The 17,937-nt window shown below is 32.7% G+C and overlaps 1 protein-coding gene across 3 annotated transcripts in view; it reads left to right on the top strand.

Annotated features, from left to right (window-relative positions):
- The window catches only part of Usp47 (ubiquitin specific peptidase 47), a 103,938-nt gene that overhangs the window by 68,663 nt on the left and 17,338 nt on the right, over positions 1-17,937 (top strand). For all 3 annotated transcript variants that reach the window (XM_027942261.3, XM_071616386.1, XM_071616385.1), the window contains exons 11-18: positions 1-168; positions 6,431-6,562; positions 7,041-7,117; positions 7,655-7,710; positions 9,994-10,106; positions 11,033-11,137; positions 13,781-13,988; positions 16,729-16,844. In XM_027942261.3, the coding sequence (XP_027798062.1) occupies positions 1-168; positions 6,431-6,562; positions 7,041-7,117; positions 7,655-7,710; positions 9,994-10,106; positions 11,033-11,137; positions 13,781-13,988; positions 16,729-16,844 (975 nt within the window). The remainder of the gene's footprint in view (positions 169-6,430; positions 6,563-7,040; positions 7,118-7,654; positions 7,711-9,993; positions 10,107-11,032; positions 11,138-13,780; positions 13,989-16,728; positions 16,845-17,937) is intronic.

Below are 17,937 nucleotides of genomic sequence, written 5' to 3'. Positions count from 1 at the left end.
AAATCTCCTCAGACTGAAAGTTGCACTGATAGTGGAGCAGAAAATGAAGGTAGTTGTCATAGTGATCAGATGAGCAATGATTTCTCCAATGATGATGGTGTTGATGAAGGAATCTGCCTTGAGAACAATAGTGGAACTGAAAAGATTTCAAAACCTGGACTTGAAAAGGTACCTTTCATAGTTTGTGGGTTTTGCTTTTGGTTCTGGGGATTGAACCAGGGCCTTATGCCTGCTGGTCAGGTGCTCTAATATGGAGCTACACTTCAGCCCCTTGTTTTTTATTTAAAAGAGAAGATAATCTCTGAGTTTCTTTATAATTGTGTAGCTGTTTTGAATCACACTCTTTGAAAGTTTCATTTTTAAAAATTAAGACTTATTAAAGTTGTTAGTTTTCTGTGTACATGTGCATGTGTATAAGATCATAATTAAACTTAGAAAAAAACCTACTTATTGGGGGGAACATTAATTTTTGGGAGACTGGTCTATAAACTATCTTCCTCACCCCTCCACCCTCCACTCTTCCCCCCAAAAGAAAGGATGCTTAGCAACCAAGAAACCAAGATCCTAGTACCGGCTCTGCCAAGTACTGCAAGTCAGCAAACCTTATATATCATCTGAGTTTTCTCATATGGCAAAATGAAAGTGTTGGACTTAATCTGTTGATTTGAAAAATCTTAGCCATAGGAATACTTCTGAAAAAGTTAATAGCAGAATTGATCTTTTAGAGGTAGCAGAAATTCAAGGCTCTCAATCTTTTTTACTCTCCCATAATAGTCCTTAGACACTTTTGGAAAATGATATAGTTCCATGGATTATAATTTGAAAACCACAGATCTGGATAATCTCTGGGATAGGATTTTCTTTGTTCTATGTGAATGATTTTAAGGTTTTATCAAACCATTTCTTTCACATTCATGTATTCTGCTTTATTGAGGGAAGGATTACAGGTAGAAATGTCCTGTTCATGGTGTGAATAATAAATCACTTGAAGTCTCAAATCTTAGAGTCATATTAAATATAGAGATTTGGGGTCAGTATTTAAGAATGGGGTTTTACTAGAATAAATCTGTTACTAGATCAAGGCCATCATTCTCATCACTGTCACCAATACTCTTTGCCTTTTTTGTTTGGTTTCAGTTTTTATTTACTTATTTTTAAATTTTTTCCAGTAATGGAGATGGAACCCAGGTCCTTACACATGCTAGGCTAGCACTTTACCACTGAGCTACATCCTTAGCCCATTTTATGTATTTGTTTTGAGACAGAATCTTGTCAAATTGCCCAGATTGGCCTTGAACTTGAGATCCTCCTCCCTCAGCCTCCCAAGTAGCTGAGATTGCAGGCATGCTGCATTGTGCCTGGCTTAGTATTTTTTATTCTAAATTTATATGTAACAGTATATATAACAGCAGAATGCATTACAATTCTTATTACATATATAGAACTCAGTTTTTCGTATCTCTGGTTGTATACATAGTATACTCACACCAATTCGCGTCTTCGTACATGTACTTTGGATAAGTAGGCCCTAATCTCCATCATGTGGGATTAGGTCCCAAATTCCTTAATAAGACTCTTGTGGCACAAGAATTAAAATCAAGAATCAATAAATGGGATGGACTCAAACTGAAAAACTTCTTCTCAGCAAAAGAAACAATCTGTGAGGTGAATAGAGAACGTACATCTTGGGAGCAAATCTTTACCCCTCACACATCAGATAGATCACGAATCACTAGGGTATATAAAGAACTCAAAAAGCTAGATACCAAAAAAACAAATAATGCAATCAATAAATGGGCCAAGGACCTGAAGAGAGACTTCTCAGAAGTTGATGTACAATCAATCAACAAACACATGAAAAAATGTTCATCATCATTAGCAATTAGAGAAATGCACTCCAGTCAGAATGTATTATGCATACAGACAACAATAAGTATTGGTGAGGTGTGGGGAAAAAGGTACACTCATATACTGCTGGTGGGACTGCAAATTTGTGCAGCCAATATGGAAAGCAGTATGGAGATTTCTTGGAAAATTGGGAATGGAACCATCATTTGACCCAGCTGTCCCTCTCCTCAGTCTATACCCAAAGGACTTAAAAACAGCATACTACAGGGACACAGCCACATCAATGTTTATAGCAGCACAATTCATAATAGCTAAATGTGGAACCAACCTAGATGCCCTTCAATAGATGGATTTAAAAAAAAAAAATGTGGCATATGTACAATGGAATATTACTCAACAATAAAAGAGACTAAAACCAATGCTGAATGTTTTCTTTGATTTAAGGAGGCTGATTCATGGTGGGATAGGGAGAGGGAGCATGGGAGGAATAGGTGAACTCTAGATAGGGCAGAGAGGTGGGAGGGGAAGGGAGAGGGCATGGGGTAATTAATGATGGTTGAATGTGATGATCATTATTATCTTTGCCTTTTTAAATTACCTCATTCACCACAGATAGATGAATAGGAATTGTTGTATAATGGATAAGTGGATACATGACATAATGAACCTTGCATTGTTGTAAGAGTTGGTAAACTATGATTTAAGAGCCCAATCTAGCCATCGGCCTGTTTTTCTGAATACTCATATCATCTGCAACTTAAGGCAGTTTAATTTCTTTCTTTCCAATACGTATGCCTTTTTCTTGTCTTATTGTACTCAGTAAGCCTTCTAATATAGCATTAACTAGGGGTGTTGAGAGACCCCATCCCCCCATCCTTGCCTTCTCCATACTTTAGGGAGAAAGCTTTCTGTCTCATACCATTAAGTATGATATTGGCTCTACATTTTTTTGTGGGTATTCGTTGTCATATTAAGGAGGTTTGCCATTTATTCCTAGTTTGTTTAGTGGTTTTTTAATTTGTTTTGTCATGAATGGGGATTAGATATGTTGATCTTGAATTCCATTGGTTAATTTTCTAATATTGAATTAGTTTTATTTAACTGGAACAAATCCTATTTTGTTGTGATATGTAATTCTTTTTAGACATTGTTGAATTTAATTTGCTAGTATGTTATAGATTTTGTATCTGTGTTCATGAGAGGCATAGGTATGTAGCTTTCCAGTCTTGTAAAATGTTTATCTTGTTTAAGTAATGTTGGGCTCATAGAAAGAATTATGAAGTGTTCCCTCATTTTGGAAGTGATTTTAGAGAATTGGTATATTTCTTCTTCAGATGTTTGGTAGACTTACCAAACATTACCAGTGAAGTAATCTAATCGCCTTACTAGTTACACATCCATATGTTTTGATATATTTTGGTTTTATTTTCATTTTTATTGAGATATTTTCTCATGTGACTCTTTGATTCTTTGTTTTTAAATGTCCTCATGTTTGTGAGATTTTTTTACTTTTCCTTTGAAACTGATTTCTATCCAGTTTCCTTCACTTTTGAAGAATTATTTCTCTGAATATATTATTCTAGGCTGCTGGTAATATTTTTCTTCAACACTTGAAATATTTCACTATCCTCTTCTTGCTTGCATGCTTTATAATGAAAAGTATGCTGTAATTCTTATCTTGGTTCTTCTTGAGGTAAGGTGCTACTTCCCTTTTGGCTCCCTTGAAGACTTTTTTCCCTTTGTTTTTGGTTTTATGCAGTTTGAACATGATAAGCCTAAATGTGAAAAATCTTTTGTGGGTTTATTTATTTGTTTGTTTGTTTGTTTTGTGAGGAGCGGTAGTGATTTATCCTGCTTGGTGTTTTCTGAACTTTCATTTCTGTCACTTGGTGCTCCCTGTTTTTTGTGAGTATAGTTTTATTGGAACAAGCCATTTCCATTGTTTACATATTGTCTATGTCTTGTAGAGTGCCCTAACAAAAACTGAATAGTTGTGGCAAACATTGTATGACCCACAAAGCTTAAAATGTTCACTATTGGACCTCAACATGAGAAGTTCACATAATCCCAGGCTTTAATTCTGACATTGACAGTAACAAGCTATATCACTTCGGGCAAATCATTTAGTCTCTGTGCCTCTCTGTTGTTCTACCCAAATCTAGAAATTTTAAATTTGTTTGCCAGTACTGTGTTTGAAGTTTTATACCCTTTTTATTTTATTTAAGAGAATCTATCATTTTGTTAATAACATTAAAATAGAATAATAGATATGTTTTTAAGTAATTTTATTTACAAATTATCATTCTACATTTTGATAAAATCACTCTTAGTCCCCTTTCTATTTTTTTTAACATATATTGTTTTTAGTTGTAGATGGACACATAGTATCTCATTTATTTTTATTTGTCTCTGAGGATCAAACCCAGTGCCTCACACATGCGAGGGAAGTACTTTTCCACTGATCTACAGCCCCAACCCCCCTTTCTACCTCTTAGCAATCAAGTTTGACTTGGAACTAAAAGTGCTGCTTTTGAGAACCCTTACTCTTTCATATAGACCATATTATCTTTTGTTTATGTTTGTATATTTATATTTGGTTTATGATAAATATCTTTTATTTATATATGTATGTTTATGTAATTCTGATTTGGAAGGCGATTCAGTGTACCTTTGTTATCTAGAATTTTCCAAGGAAATAATTATATTTTGACTTTGCTAATTATAATGAAATTTTTAAAATGTATAGATGCAGGTTTTAAAGGTGTCTACATATAATAAAATATTATTCATATAATTCAATCGCATCCAGTATTTGTCTCATCTCACGTTCTTTTAAGGGAATTTTAATCTGTTTATTCACACTTTCTAAAGGTAATTTTTAAAAGATCTGATGCATGAAAAACCTATGATGATAAATTATGGATAGTTTTGCATTTCATAAGTTGTTTAGTGCTTTAAAAACAAATTCTGGATTGCAAGTAAATTCTGAAGCCTCTGTCACTATGGTAAATCTTAGTTTTAGAAATAAAATTTAACTACACAAGGAAGTTTTCGGGCATAATTAAAATTTGTTCTAGAAACTTCAGTATTAATTACAGTCAGTTTAAAGTTATTTAAGATAAACTGAGTGTTATGAGACTTCTCAGAGGAAAAAAATGCCTTTTCTTAAAGAATTAGGGCTGGGGCTTTAATAGCTTAGGGGTAGAGTGCCTGCCTCACATGTGAGGACCTGGGTTCAATCCCCAGTACTGCAAAAAAGAAAAAAGAAGGGGCTGGGGTTGTGGCTCAGCAGTAGAGCGCTTGCCTAGCACACGTGAGGCCCTGGGTTCTATCCTCAGCACCCCATAAAAATAAATAAATAAAACAAATGTAATGTGTCCAACTACAACTAAAAAAATAAATATAAAAAAAAGAAAAAAGAAGAAGGGGGGAGGTGGATAAGAGAAGCTCTAGTTCTTGTAGAAAAGTTAATAACCCACAATGAGGGAGAGGTGGAGAATAGAAGTTGAATGAAGGGAAGGGACTATGGGAATGGGGAAGATAGTAAAACCAGACATAACTTTCCTATGTTCATATATGAATGCACACCCAGTAAAACTCCATATCATGTACAACCAACCACAAGAATGGGATCCTTATTAGAATAAGTTGGAGTCCATGTATGTAGAATGTCAAAATACACTCTTATCATGTATATCTAAAAAGAACTTTTAAAAAAATTTCGCTTGGTAGCAGCTGGGGAATCTTCTCATATCAAATTGCCTTTTTAACCTTTTTACCTTTCTTTTATTTCCATCTTCCTCCCTGTCCCTTTTGTAAAAGAATTACTGGTCTGCAAGATCTTTAGTATCTCCAAGTATCTTTGGACCTGTAAAGTGTCTGAGCTGCTGAAAGAAATGATAGCCATAAATATAAGGCAATTCGTTTGTAAATCATCTCTTTTTAAAATAAATCCCTTTATTTCTATTTTCTTTCAAAAATAACTTCAACATTGCTTTAATAGTCTGTCTTTCTGTGAAGAATTGTTAACTGAAGAGGACATTATTAAGAAATAATTTTATTATAGATATGATAGAATTCAGAATTCATTCTTAATATAAGGGAGAGATATCAGATTAACACATCATTCTATCACAGATACTACATAAGCACATTAGAAAATGTTCCAAATTATTATAGCTCTTAGCTCTTTTGTAAAGGAAATAGAATCTTATTTGAATAAAAAAACAGTATTTCATATGAGATTTCTTGATGTTCACTGTGCATGTTAAAAATTGTACTTAGCTGGTGCTTCTAATTTCAGAATGTTCTTTAATTTTTTACCTAAGTTCATATTTATAGATAAATATAGTTCCAAAGGTTATCGTAAAATTAAAATGTGAAGGAATACACCGAGTAAAATTTGTGAGATATAAAATTTTTTTGGTGACTTGTCATTTTAATTTTATCTTAGGGAAGAGTTAACCTATGATAGGTAAGACAATATCAATATCTCTATATGTTAGTAGAGATAAGGAAATAGTCAAATAAGAGTTTTGTGATTTTCCTCTCTGAATTACTTTTGGTTTTTTTCCTCCCTCAGAATTCCTTGATCTATGAGCTTTTCTCTGTTATGGTTCATTCGGGGAGTGCTGCTGGTGGTCATTATTATGCTTGTATAAAGTCGTTCAGTGATGAGCAGTGGTACAGCTTCAATGATCAACATGTTAGCCGGGTAAGGCGTCCTTTCAGATTAGTGCTCTGAAAGGCAGGAGTAGGGGTATTTCTAACCAACAATAGGGTTTATTTAAAATGGAAATATCTGTATAATGATGTTATCTCAAGACCCGCTTCAAATAAGTTTTTCATTTTCAGTAAATTTCTTGCTTTTGCTTATTGTAGTTCTTTGTTTTGTTTGAGCTTGTGAATGTTTCCCAAGATAGACTACTAATTTTTCTTTTGCCCTGAGCCCTCTCATGTGTTCCTTGTGCTTCATATGTCTTTAGGAACACTAGAACTGACTGGCTGGTAAGCAGCCACTAATTATCATTAAGTTTTTTAATTGATATCTAGTTCCTTTTTAGTTGATATCTAGTTCCTCTTGAGGATCTGTGTAGCATCTAAATCTCTAATTAATAGATTGGATTATATATTGGCCTTAATTTAATGGTGCCATAGATCTTACAAAACAAAATAATATAACAACTTTTTAGATAACACAAGAAGACATTAAGAAAACACATGGTGGATCTTCAGGAAGCAGAGGATATTATTCCAGTGCTTTTGCAAGGTAATTTTTAGTGTTCATAAGTTTAAATTAACTCTAACTTCTCCCAAGTATTTATTCTCAAATATTAACCCCTGGGTTGTAAACCACAGCCCATGGGCCAAATTCAGCCCTTCTCCAGATTTTAGAAATAAAGTTTTATTGGAATACTGACATAGTCTTTTGTTTATATAGGTTGTGTTGTTGCTTTCACACTACAAGAACATATTTCGAGTAGTTGTAACACAGACCATCTGGCCTACAAAGCCTAAGGATTTTTCTTTCTGGTTCCTTCCAGAAAAAAATTTTGCTGACTGACAGTTCTCATTTCAGTACATGGCTTTGTTGAACACTTTACTATGTTACCAAGAAGAGATAAAGAATTTTTTCATAAATATGTCATTAAAAAAATGTAGACTTTCCTCTTTCTGGAATACTTTAAATTGTAATGTATCTGAATAGTGGTATGGCTTTGTGATTGTTTGAAATTTAAAAACCCACAATTTTAAATGAATATTTGTTACTTTTTGTCCCTATTAATCTTTTTTATGTTTCTACTAGCTCCACAAATGCATATATGCTGATATATAGACTGAAGGATCCAACAAGAAATGCAAGTATGTTAACTTACAGTTATTTGACTTGATTTTAATTATAGTATAAACTCATTTCTTTTACAAGTTTTGTAAACCCACATAACCATTTTTAAATGATAGAAAAATAGGTTTTTTTAAATACTTGAAAGAATTATAAAGACTTTTTTAAAGTAAGTGGTAAAAACACTTGGAAAAAAATTTAAATTTTTTAAGTATATTAAGAACAAGGTAACACTTATTTTTCCTTAAATAAATTGGATATTTATTTTTGCAGTAAGTTTTGAATTGTGTGCACTTTGGTACAGTGATAATAATTCCAGTCCTGTGTAGGTCCTCATAACTCAACCAGCTGCATGTCCTAGAGCAAGTTATTTAACCATTCTAAAATCTTTCTTTACACATCTGTCAAATGCATTAATAAAAGCATTTTGTGTGGTTGTTATAAAAATGAAATAACATTTTAAGAATTTAGCTTCATATCTTACATGTGATAAAAACTCAAATTTAGCCATTATTTTCTTCAATTTCAAGCTTTTGGGGTTTGTTAGTATCTAAAAAATGGAATCCCTAGATGACCTGAAACACTCTATAGACATTTTTAGGAACTAGAGTGAAGTATCTCTGCTTATTTTATTAAAAAGCAAGTAAGTTTGTATGACTCTAATATGCATCCTTTATTACATTTATTTTATTAGTTACTCATGACAATACAATGATCTTGACATATCATACATTTGAATCAAATGGGGTATAATTTCTCATTTAATACATTTTAATGTTAGTAAGAATCCCAGAAATAATTCTAAATGTAAAGTATATTTTTGTTTGTTTGGTTTTTGTTTTTTTACTTATTGGTAATAATTGCTTTTAAAATTACAGTTCTTGTTTTTTCTTGCTAATTTTGACTGATTCATGCAGTATTGTTAACAGGGTTGTGTATGAATATGTAGATACATACAGAGATGAAGTTTTTGCCCATATTCATTTTATAATTAAAAACAATCACTGCCTTTGATTTCAACATACTTTTTTAGAAACTGTCATACTATTAGTGAATCTTTAGCATTACAGTGTTTTTGTTCACATTTTTTGTGAGCCCTCATCAAATTGTGGAGTCAGCTGATAGAAGGCTTAGAACTTAATAATCTTTCTACCAAAAGTATATCTAGGATCTGTCATACAGTAACTATTAAACAATTTAATGTAGACTTTACTATTTAGTGAGTTTTAAGAACACAAGTAATCATTCTTATTATATCATAAAGAAACTGTACATCAAAGACTAACTTGTTCCAGTTAGTCTGGAGGCTGACCCAGTTTTGTAATTTATGTATAGATCTAGCCTTTACTCCCTAAGCTCTAGTTTTGTTATAAAGCACCAGAGGGCGCTATATGATATATAGTGAATAATTTTAAATTTATAACTCATTTCTAAAACCATTGCATTTTTACCTTTTATGGAGACATGAACCTTTGGTATCAACTGTTCTCCTTATTTAATGATACTTGTATTATTACTTTGAGTTACATGTGAAGTTAAAATTATTATAAAAGCTTCCTTAAATAATTTGTATGTAGGTCTTTGTAATAATTTTTGTGTATTCTGTTTTCTTTTAACTGGTTATTTTTCAAATGACAGTATGCAGAGAGAAATGTAATAGATAAAGTTATCAGTTTTGTCACTCAGCCTTATTTGGTTAGAAAGCAACTAAAAGATTACTTCAAGGACAAAGGAAAGATAATACTGGTTAGAAAGCAACTAAAAGATTACTTCAAGGACAAAGGAAAGATAATACTAGTGCAGAATAATAACAAATAGGTAGTATTTGTAGTAGTAGCAACTACAATAGCAGTGGCATTTATCAAATTTTATTTTCTCCCAGACAATAATTGTGTGGGGTAGATGCTATTCAGGTATAAAGAAACCTGAGTCTGAAGACATAAACTTGCCCAAGGTTACACAATTCGATGGTGATGGCACAATTTGAAATTAGAAATGGTTTTGTTTTTGAATTTTAGAGGGGTCTTTTCACTCTAAAATCTTAGTTTACATGCTCAAGGTCTCCTGGAGTCAGAAGCCAATTTCAATGAATATGTGGCTTTTTAAAATATGAGCCTGACTAGCAATACCTCTTCATCTTTGCCTAGAATAAGCTTGTGTTCCAAGTTGAGGAAAGAATGTAACTGAAATACATTTCCATGAGTACAGAGTAATAGGATATGACAGGGAGCATAGTAGAAAAGCATGAACAAAAGAATCCCAATTTCATTGACACTGTCTTATTCTGTTTTTATTATGGATAGAATTTCTAGAAGTGGATGAATACCCAGAACACATTAAAAACTTGGTGCAGAGAGAGAGAGAATTGGAAGAGCAAGAAAAGAGACAACGGGAAATTGAGCGTAATACATGCAAGGTTAGATTCCATCAATTTTACTTTTAATTGAAAAGTGTTATTTAAATTTGCTTAACAGTTCTCATAACTTACTCATTTGGTTGAATCTACAGACACATACAATCTTGATCATTAAATAGTATACCAACTCTACTATAAAACTAAAATTGATTTGATATATAAAAACTCAGTTACGTAATGACAGTGCTTGGTGCTGGTGAAGCTGCAGTGAGGTGGGCATTCTCATATGCTGCTAAAAAATTGTTAAAATTTTTATGAATAGTATTTATCAAGAACCTTAAGCAAATTCATATTCTTTTATATAATTTTTCTTATAGAAATGTTACCTAATAAAATGATGATACTTCATGAATAGAAGCATATTCATCTCAGTATTTTCCAAAATTGGAAACGACCCATACATTTATCATAGAGGATATTTTATCACTGAAAACAACCTGAATATTTATCATTAGAGGAATGATTATTACTTAGAATTGGAATGATTATGATACATACTTACAAAGAAGTATACAATATTTAACATTTTTAATTATTTTAAGATATAGTCTCAGCCGAGCACAGTTCTCACATCTGTAATCCCAGGGACTTGGGAGGCTGAGGCAGGAGGATCATAAGTTCAAGGCCAGCCTCAGCAATTTAGCAAGGCTCTAAGGAACATAGCAAGACCCTGTCTCAAATAAAAAATAAAAAAGGCTGGGGATGTGGCTCCATGGTTAAGCACCCCCTCGGTTGAATCCCCAATACCAAAAAAAGAAAGGGAGAGAGTTACTGTCAATTAGTGAGAAGTATGGATATAAAGAGAATGAGCCAGATTAGATTTTTTTTTTTTAATGACAGTATTTTGACATTAGGAAAAATGCTATCTATAAAACAATTAAGCTTTGACTCTTGATCCTAAGTTAATGATATTTTACATTTTCTAGATAAAATTATTCTGTTCACATCCTATAAAACAAGTAATGATGGAAAATAAATTGGAGGTTCATAAGGATAAGACATTAAAGGAAGCAGTAGAAATGGCTTATAAGGTATGTTTAGTTGCATTTATTTATCTTTGTATTTTTCACTTTAAATAATTGTTATTTACTATTCATCACATTTAATTATTGATAAACTTATATAACATTATTATAATTTCCTAAATTTTTATTATAGTTAATAGTAATGTAAGCTCTTGCAATAAATTTATAGCCCATTAATTCAGTTCTCTTTTATTCTTCTTTGGGAAATATACTCAGTTGATTTTGAGAACTTCCTTATTCTGAAAGCCAGTTAATTATAATTAAAAACAAAATATTTATTTGTTCTTTCCAGTCATTTAGCAGCTATTTATTAAGTAGCTACTATATGAAGCATTAGAGATATCAGAAAAAGATGTTTACTACCCACATAGGGTTTATAACACATTAGAAAAAAATAGTATTTAAACATCCCAATTTGCATTGATTCTTTATAAGCTAAATCAATAATATTTTGAAATAACTTATTCTGAGATCTTAACCAGGATAGAGATATTTGGGGAACATTATTCTAAGTGGAGAAGGCAGCATGCATAAAGCTCTGAGGTAAAGGAAGTGCTTGGCATGTTCAAGAAACAAAAAGAAGGAGTACTGTGTTTACGTTATCTTGAATTAGAGCACAGAATAACAAAATAAATTATGATACCTTATAGGAATGATATTACATTTTGTTCTAAGAATTATGAAAAGTTACTTGTGGGGTTGGAAAGGTAAATAGAGAAGCACTCTTACCGGATTATTCAAAATATCATTTGTGGTTCTTGACAAATGAAAAGTTTCCCTTTTCCATAAAAAACCTAATAGAAACTTAACTAAAGTTAGGCATTCATTACCTAGAGAAAAATTCTATACTTTATCATTTTGTATATTTTATATGTATGATTAATTAGATAACTAAAAACAGCTCACAAGATAGCTGATACTTTTCTCAAAGTGTGAGCCAGTGCATAACCTGTATCAGAATCACAATAAAAATAATGTTCTTATTTAAAAATGCTAATTTTTACAAATGAATCAGAATTTCTGTGTTCAACTTGGGAATAATGCATTTTAGACAGGATCCCAGGGGATTCTTAGGTATATTAAAATTTGAGAACTGTTTGTATTATATACCTGCTCTTATAAAGCATTTACCAATGTCGAAATTTTTACATTTTGTTGTGTGGCTATTTTAATTAATATCACTGTTATTCTCTAGTCTGTAAGCACATGAAAAGCGAATATTATTCTGGTTTTGCTCATTATTTCATTTCTAATACTTTCCTGGTATATATTAGAGTCCAAATTGGGTGGGTATGTAAATGAGTAAGTGAAGGAACAAACAGTAAGATGGATGGATGGCTCTGGATTTACCTCATTGTAGCAAAATCCTTTAAACCTAGTGTTGGACTTAAGCATCATCTCTGTAAAACAGGGGTAAAACCAAATTAGACTAAAGTGGAAAAAATAACTTAACAAAATACAATTTTACACAGTAAGTTCAATTAGTGTTATAACAGTAAGGATAGTTGATAGTTCATCCATTTTTTAATTAGGAGGAAAAAAATATTTATCTCGAAAGTAGGAAGTAAAAGTTCACAAAGAGTCAAACAGAAAAGAGAGATCAATCTTATATACCCAAAATAGAGCTGCTTCTCTGGGGGTGGGAGGTAGTGAAATAGAGATCAAGAGGTACACACTAAGGCCTTTAGATCTTCCTTTACAGTCGTAAACACAACCCCTTCATGGACATTGAATACTTCTTAGCAGTCCTACTATGTTTCTCCAGGAGGCTCGTTTCCCATTCATGAGATGTTGCCTCCAGGGTACATTATCTACTAGTGACATGAGCTAGAGGAACATCTATAAATGAATTTCTCAAACTATGCTTTGTAGGTATTCTGGAGACTGATAGTAAAGATTATGTCCGCAGAGGAATAGATAACACTTAGAAGAAATAGAAACCATAATCTTTATGATGGCTATAAGAGCTATGGCATTCTCCTGTCTAGTAGGATATTACTAGATAGTCAAGTTATCAATTCTGTTATATATTGGATCAAAAAACCAAAGATGCGTGTTCTACTTGGTTGTTGTTCTCCCATGTGTTTCTAGCTTAGTAATTACAGTAGATTGTAATATATTGATTTTGAGTCCATCTAAAGTTTAGAATGTTAATTTTTTCATATAAAAAAGTCTTTATTGTGGACATGTAGAATGTAGCATTTGAATCATCTTTTTAAAAACCCTCTATTCAGGGGTTGGGGATTATTTAGCTCAGTGGCAGAGTGCTTGCCTAGCTGGCTCAAGGCAGAGTTTGGTCCTTGACTGTTGGGGGGAAGATATAACTCTCTCCCGATGGGGAGAATCACAGACTCTGGGACAGGAGTCCTCCATGTTTCTTATTTGCTAGCGAAGCAATAAAACTTCTTTTTCCTTTTTCTTAAAATAAATAAATAAAAGTCTTTAAAATATATTAGTGCATAGTATATGATTTGAAACATGGTCATTTAAAAATCACATTTAAGTTGTCTCCATAGCTTTGATGTCTTTGATTCAAATCATAACTACATAGATTTTGTTAAGACTATTGACTAATTAATAGGATTATCACACACAGGACTAAACACTATTATTTTTTTTTTTTCTCTTGCTTGGGTTGTTTTCTTCTAGATGATGGATTTAGAAGAGGTAATACCCTTGGATTGCTGTCGCCTTGTTAAATATGATGAGTTTCATGATTATCTAGAACGATCATATGAAGGAGAAGAAGATACACCAATGGGACTTCTTCTAGGTGGAGTCAAGTCAACGTATATGTTTGACCTACTTCTGGAGACAAGAAAGCCTGATCAAGTTTTCCAGTCTTATAAACCTGGAGGTAAGCAATCTTATGCTATTTTTAGTTGTACTGGATTTAAAATTTTCACAAGAAAATGTTCTGTTTGTAGAAATAGATATAATTTAAACCTTTAAATATATTCTTAACATTTAGAATAATTGAAGTAGTTAGCAATAAGCTTGGAAATGAATAACATCAGCAAGAAGTCTGCAATGGGATTTTTCTTCTTTACTTTGTAGTACTGAATCATTTGGTACTGAATAATCCTATATGCCATAAATCCCTGAAATTAGCAGCTAATCTCTTAGGAGGATCTCACTCTTCCTCTTACCTCAGTCTCTTTTCCTTGCTTCAAAAAAACTTATTGCCAGAACGTCTCTGTTTTTAGTGTCTTTTTGGAAGAGGTGGATTCCTAACCCTATCACTGACCACATTTCCAATCTCTTTCTACAGACCCCAGAGGGCTTTTTGCTCTTTTCATGAATTCTGTCATATTTCCTTAGCACATTTGCCCTTTTCTTTGAGAATGACTTGGAAAGCAAAGTATAATGCCCCTACTCTCTCCAGAGTAGTCCCTAAAGAGTTACATGGTCTTCCTCATTTCCAGAGTTTTCTTACTAGAAAACTGTATGTAAAGCATAATAAATAGGAGGAAAAATCCAAGCATAATTTTACAAAATTCTTACTGTTGTATCTTGACTCTAACTCCTGTCCATTAGTGGGAAGTCAAAATTCAGATTTGTGTTCTCTAATTTTTATCCCTGAAAGTTGAACTTAGAAATCTTATTGTGCCCTTTCATATTCTGTTCCTCTGTGGATCCCGCAGGCCTTCCTATTTTATGAAGGCTCTTCTTTCCAAAGTACATTAAATGTAATATTCTTCCATGGAACACATATTTCTCTCATGGGGGGAAATTTTATTTTTGAAAACTTGGTGCCTTTTGCAGTTGAACTCTGCTCTTTCTGTAGCATTCCCCTGAAGAACTTTCTTAACTAGATAGAAAAAAGGATACAATTAAAGGATACCATGAGTCAGCAATAAAATCAAAAAAGAACTGAGAATGTAACTACGAATTATAAATGGATAAAGTAATTTCTACTATTCACTAATTATCATGAAGTCTATTTTATCATTTAGATTTAGCAACATGGGGGGAAAATCTGAGCAATGACATGAGGTTAAAACAAAGTGACTATTAAATATAGTACTTGAAAATCATTTGTTTTCCAATGAAGTAAAAGTTTGGTTATAAACATGATCTCCTAAAAACATAAGAGAAAGAATGATTAAAGTGTAATGTGAAGGATTTAAGTAAAACAAAACAGATAAATCAGACTAGTTTTTTTTTGTGTGCAGAATTTTCCATGTGTTAGAGGAAAAGTGAGGAGAGGAAAGGAGAACTTAGATTATGAGCAAAGTCATAAATGGTTTAATGAAAGCTGTTTAAAAGCCACTGGGATTCTATATATATATATCCCCTATAGTATTTGTTTTGCAGTCTCTAGATATTTATATTCATATTTATTTATATATATTATATTTATATATTTACATATATAATATATTTATATTTATTTAGTGCTATGGTTTTTGTTCTGTATTTGGAGCTTTAGAAGTTGATTTCAATTAATAATCCTCACTTTTCCCTCCCATTCTCTCCCCTTCCCATTTTTAAAAATTTATTCTAATTAGTTATACATGACAGTAGAATGCATTTTGATACATTGTACATAAATGGAGCACAATTTCTCCTTCTCTGGCTGTACATGGTACAGTCACACCTGGAGTATAATTATACATGTATATAGGGAATAACGTCCATCTCTTTCCACCATCCTTCCCATCACCACACCTCCTACCCTTCCCTTACTCCCCTCTGTATAATCCAGAGTTCCTTCATTCTTCTGCCTGCCCCCCACGCCCCATTATGGATCAGTGTCCGCTTATCAGAGAAAACATTTGGCCTTTGGGTTTTGGAGTTTGGCTTATTTCTCTTAGCATGATAAATATTCTCTTAGTATAATATTCTCCAGCTCCATCCATTTATCTGTAAATGCCATAATTTCATTCTTATGTAAGGCTGAATAATATTCCATTGTGTATATGCACCACATTTTCTTTATCCATTCATCTGCTGAAGGGCATCTAGTTTGGTTTCATAGTTTAGCTATTGTAAATTGAGCTGCTATAAACATTGATGTGGCTGTGTCATTGTAGGATGCTAATTTTAAGTCTTTTGGGTGTAAACCGAGGAGTGGGGATAGCTGAGTCAAATGGTGGTTCATTCCAAGTTTTCTGAGGAATCTCCATACTGCTTTCCATATTGGTTGCACCAATTTGCATTCCCATCCACGGTGATTTTTAATAATGTGCTTAATTAATTTGTCAATAGTTACGTTTTAGAAGGAAATAAAGCCATACATTTTTACAAATCACATTTTACTTTTGTAGGTAATGTATAGTGCAGAGGGCAAAACTAATACTTCGTAGTGAAGACTGCTATTTTTAAAGAAATCTAAGAGAACTTTTTAACTAGCCTCATTTCCTTGTGTCTCTTTGCTTGTATTGTGATAAATTGTGAAGAAGTTTTAAACATGTGTTATGTGTATAAAGTACATTTATATATTGGTAATTAGAAAATACTCTCTTATTAGAAACACTGTTTTAACACTGTTAGCAGCACTCATCTATTAGAAACACATTAAGAATGCAGTGCTCATATGAAATAGATTTAAAAAATAACCTCCAATTATGTTTTTGTGTTTTCAAATGTGACAGAAGTGATGGTGAAAGTTCATGTTGTTGATCTAAAGGCAGAAACTGTAGCTGCTCCCATAACTGTTCGAGCTTACTTAAATCAGACGGTTACAGAGTTCAAACAACTGATTTCAAAGGTAAGTTTTAAAATTGGTCAGTGAATATCTTTGAGGGCCTGCTAGAGGCACTGTGTGATAGTTATAAGTAAAATGTAGGCTCTACCTTAAGAGGCAGTTTTTATAGTTAGGGCACAACTCTAGTAGGAAAGGACATTTCAGATAGAAGGAACAGATTGAACGAAGTATGGAGGCAAGAAATCATGAAGCAAATACACATAACCATGACTTGTGAGCCTTGGGTGGGTCATTGTGAAGCGGGCCTGGAGATGTAAATTTAGTTATTTAATGGGAGGCTTTAAACAGGAATAGTGAAAATTTGGGCTCTCTTTTGGTGCAGGCAATAGAGAGTAGATTTTTAAATTTGTTTTCTTTTTTAAGTACAGCAGTAGTATGAACAGATCTGTGCTATAGATTGAAAAGTCTACTGACAGTAGACTGGTGATTCAGATGGATTGAAGGAAAGTCAGAAATGGGGATGAGGAAGCTGTTGAAATAATTCAGTTGAAGGCATATGGCTGGAAATGAGAGAAAGTAGAGCTTATGATAGATTGTGAGAGCGATTATATAAATAGACTCTGTAGGACTTTTAATTGGTGAAAGTTGGTATAAAATAGGAGTACAGAGACCCTGAAAAGCTTCAAATTTGGGTGACGGAAAGGTGATATATTAATAGCAATAGAGAAGTGAGGTGAGGAAGCAGACTCCACAGGGAAGGGGATGACTTAAATATTGGTCCCATTATGCAAGTTGGTGATAGAGAACATAGTCTTGTTCCAGATTTTTGAACTGGAAAAATATGATGATGAAAACATTTAAATTTCTTTGGGGAATGGGCTAGTCTACTTCAGACAAATGGTTACTGTCTTTTCAGGCGTTGTGTACACTATAGAACCTTGAACACATGAGCAGGCAAAATTTTACAGGGTTCTCCAACTCGTGTACTGAAAATTGTTCAGTAATTGAAAATTAGGAAATTGAGTCTGGGTTTTAGCCATTTTATCTTTTATCTCATTATCTGGGGGTTTAATACCAGTGTAGCAGGGTTGCCATAAACATTAAAAAATAAGTGCTTTGTATGAAAAAAATTGTAACTATTATTAGAATTGGTGGC

The sequence above is a fragment of the Marmota flaviventris genome, chromosome 9 (genome assembly GCF_047511675.1).
Source record: "Marmota flaviventris isolate mMarFla1 chromosome 9, mMarFla1.hap1, whole genome shotgun sequence".
Taxonomy (NCBI): Eukaryota; Metazoa; Chordata; class Mammalia; order Rodentia; family Sciuridae; genus Marmota; species Marmota flaviventris.
Note: the sequence above shows the minus strand (reverse complement) of the source record. Positions and strands in the feature narration are given on the sequence as shown.